This window comes from Engraulis encrasicolus, chromosome 17, assembly GCF_034702125.1.
Source record: "Engraulis encrasicolus isolate BLACKSEA-1 chromosome 17, IST_EnEncr_1.0, whole genome shotgun sequence".
NCBI classification, from domain to species: domain Eukaryota; kingdom Metazoa; phylum Chordata; class Actinopteri; order Clupeiformes; family Engraulidae; genus Engraulis; species Engraulis encrasicolus.
Genome location: NC_085873.1, coordinates 1,941,148 through 1,944,671, shown reverse-complemented (window position 1 = coordinate 1,944,671; position 3,524 = coordinate 1,941,148). Strand labels below are relative to the sequence as shown.

The window sequence follows — 3,524 nt, the reverse complement described above, 5'->3', positions numbered from 1 at the left end:
TTTCTAATATACTTTACCTTTTTTAAATAATTTATTTATGTATGTGTGTATGCTACTTGACACCTTAATTTTCCCCTGGGATTAATAAATGGTACTCTAGTCTACTCTACTCTACTCTCTACTAATTTTACCTATGAATGTATTATTATTATTAAGGTCAGCGCTGCCAAGCACACCATTGCCGGATTCCCAAGGGCGGAGGCAGTCGGTGCCACCGCAGCCGGAGCTGGTGCGGTCGCCAACAACCACGAGGCACGAGCTGGAGCCGAGAGGAGGAGAGAGGACGACGGGGGTGGGGAGGAACAGGAGGAGGATGAGAGGGTTCGGGGTGGTGGTGGTGATGTGGGTGGGGGTGATGGTGGGTGCAGTGGTGATGGTGGTGGTGGAGGGGAGGGGTCATGTGGCGCGTGTTGTTGGTGGTGGCATGGCTGTCATGGAGGGGGCCGTGGAGGTCACAACGGGGGTAATTGTAGTGGTGGTGGAGGTCATGATGAAGGTGGTGGTAGGGGTCATGATAATGGGAGGGGAGGTGAAGGGTGTGGAGGCCATGGCAGTGGGGTGTGTGTGGGGCATGGGAGTGGATGTAGGGGTGATGGGGTTTATACTGACGGAGGTGGTGATCATGGGAGTGATAGGGGAGGTGGTGGATGTGGGGGACATGATGGTGGCAGGGGAGATGATGGGGGCTCTGGGGTACATGACAGTGACAGGGGAAATGGTGGTGGGGGGTGTGGAAATCACAGTGATGGACCTCATGGTGGTGGTGGTGGTTCGCGTGGGGGTCCCGATAGTGGTAGTTTGGGGGATTGTGGAAGGGGTGTAGATCAAGGTCACACTGATGGACTTCATGGACAAAGTGCGGGTGGTGGCGATGGAGTTCATGGTCATGCATGCAGTAGGGGTGGTGGCAGTCACAGTGGTGGCAGCTGTGACAAGGATCATCGTGGATGCAAGGGCTGTGGTCACAGTAGTGACGCGAGTCACAGATGTTGTAGGGGTGGCTGTCATAGCAACGAAGGGGGTCATGGACGTTGTCGTGGTGGTGGTGGTCACAGCAGCACTGGCGATGGGGGACATGGTGAATGTAAGGGTAGGGGTCACAGCACTGCCGATGGAGGCCATAGATGTTGTAAGCGTGGGTGTCACAGCCCTGACGAGGGTCACAGTGGATGTTGTATGGGTGGTTGTCATAGCAGCAGTAGGAGTCATGGAGGATGTTGTCGAGATAGTCCCAGCTGTGACGAGGATCCTAGTGGATGTAATAAGAGCTGTGGTCAGAGCGATGACGGGGGCCGTGGATGTTGTTGTCGCAGGGCTTGGGATCACGGCCCCCCTGACAGGGCTCAGCGTCGTCGGAGCTCGGGGGGCGTGGGCTCGGACTGCGTGGCGGTGGTGCTGAAGCTCCAGCGCGAGGCGGAGGAGTGCGCCAGCTTTTCCCGCCTGCTCCGCAGCGACCGCAAGAACCTCTCCATCTTCCGCCGCGAGCAGAAGGCGGCCGCCACGCTGGGAGTGGTGCTGGGGGCCTTCAGGTCAGCGCGCACACACTACGCAACACACACACACAGACACATACACACACACAGGCACACACACACACACACACACACACACACACACACACACACACACACACACACACACACACACACACACACACACACACACACACACACAGACTACACAACAGACACATACACACAGGGACGGATTAACGCACAGGCAAGATATGGCTGCCGCCTGTAGGGGCCTGCACCTGCCAGGGGCCCTCTGATTGGCCAAAAGTTAAAAATGGCAGAATTGTGACATGATGCAATATTGAAAAAAACAACTGTACTGTACAGCATTTCAGTCAGTTGTCACTATTGCTGGAGGCATTAAGGCCAGGTCAGCTCTTTTTTCTTTCTTTTTTGGTGATTATCTCTATTTATTTTTTACCTACACTACATAGAACATAACACAGGTAACAGTAAACTCATACAAAGACATATGAAGAGAAGGTCTTTAAGGGCAGCAGCTATCTCTTTTTGCATATAAGGCCCGCTCACACCCTACGTCTGAGACGGGCACGGATATGTGTGGAGCGTTTAACACGTTGTAACCGTCGATATTGTGTGTAGTTTGACATGAAACAGGAATATAGGATTATAGATGAAAAAGGTGAAGGATGCTGTTAATAATGAAGGTGTTATCTTTCTACTTTTAGAGCTGCCTTCCTTGTGATATTGTGTGTTTTGTTCTTATGTTTTCATATTTCTTATGTTGTATGTACTTCATATTTACTTACCTACACTTTCTCTCTCTCTCACCCTCTTTGTGTGTCTTCTTCTCTCCCTCTTATTCTCTATAACTCTCTCTCTCTTTCTCTCTCTTGCTCTCTCATTGCTCTCTCTCCCTCTTATACTATCTCCCCCTCTCTTTCTCGACCCTCCCCCCTCATTATTACTGTATCTTTCACCTTCTGTGTCTCTGTTCCCATTATCTCCCCTCAATCTCCCTCTCCCTCTCTCTATTTCACCATCTCCCTTCCCCCGACCAACTCTGTCACCTCCCCCCCCCTGCCTCCCCTTCTCTCTCCCTCTCACTCCCCTGTTTCTCTCTCATCCTCTCGGCCTCTCTCTTCCCCCTTCTCTCCCTTCCCTCTCTCACCTCCCCTTTCTCTGACTATGCTACCGTGATGCCTGTATCCCTCTCTCTCCCACTCTCTGCTTCTCCCTCTGTGTCCCCCTTTCCCTATCTCTCCCCACCCTTTCTCGTTCCCCCCTTCCCTCTGTCCGTTCCTCCCCCCTCTGACCGTGCGATGGGATGCCTCCCTTCTCCTCCCCCCTCCCCCCCTCCGCACAGCGTGTGCTGGCTGCCGTTCTTCGTGCTGTCGACGGCGCGTCCGTTCGTGTGCGGTGCGGAGGTGGCGTGCAGCTGCGTGCCCCTGTGGCTGGAGCGCGTGCTGCTGTGGCTGGGCTACACCAACTCGCTGGTCAACCCCTTCATCTACGCCTTCTTCAACCGCGACCTACGCACCACCTACCACAACCTCATCCGCTGCCGCTACCGCAACATCAACCGCAAGCTGTCCGCCGCCAGCATGCACGAGGCCCTGCGCCTCACCGCGGCCGACCATCACCACCACCACCATCACAAGCCCCACGCCGTGCTCTAGGGGTCACGAGGGGTCGGGGATGTGAAGGACGCAGTCAAAGGGTCGGGGATCAAGAGCACTGTCCAGAGGAGGGTCGAAGGTCAAGGACGCAGTCAAGGACACGGATGACACTGAGGAGGGTTATGGGAATGAGGTGTGTTGAAGTTTTGGTGATGTGGGTTGAAGGGATGACAGTGGGCTCACTGCCGCCGACCACAACAAGCCCCACTCTGTGCTTTAGGGGTCAGGGGTCAAGAGCACAGTCCAGGGGGAGGTCGAAGGTCAAGGATGCAGTCAAGGACACGGATGACACTGAGGAGGGTTATGGGGATGAGGGCTGTTGGAAGTGATGGTGATGTGGGTTGAAGGGATAGTGGTGGGCTCACAACAA

At 54.5% G+C, this 3,524-nt stretch overlaps 1 protein-coding gene across 1 annotated transcript in view; it reads left to right on the top strand.

Annotated features, from left to right (window-relative positions):
* Positions 1-3,320, top strand: part of LOC134467145 (5-hydroxytryptamine receptor 7) — a 6,752-nt gene extending 3,432 nt beyond the window's left edge. The window contains exons 3-5 of the mRNA XM_063221060.1: positions 157-204; positions 1,348-1,529; positions 2,842-3,320. Coding sequence (XP_063077130.1) covers positions 157-204; positions 1,348-1,529; positions 2,842-3,154 — 543 coding nt within the window. The 3' untranslated portion in view covers positions 3,155-3,320. The remainder of the gene's footprint in view (positions 1-156; positions 205-1,347; positions 1,530-2,841) is intronic.
* The last annotated feature ends 204 nt before the right edge of the window (positions 3,321-3,524 follow it).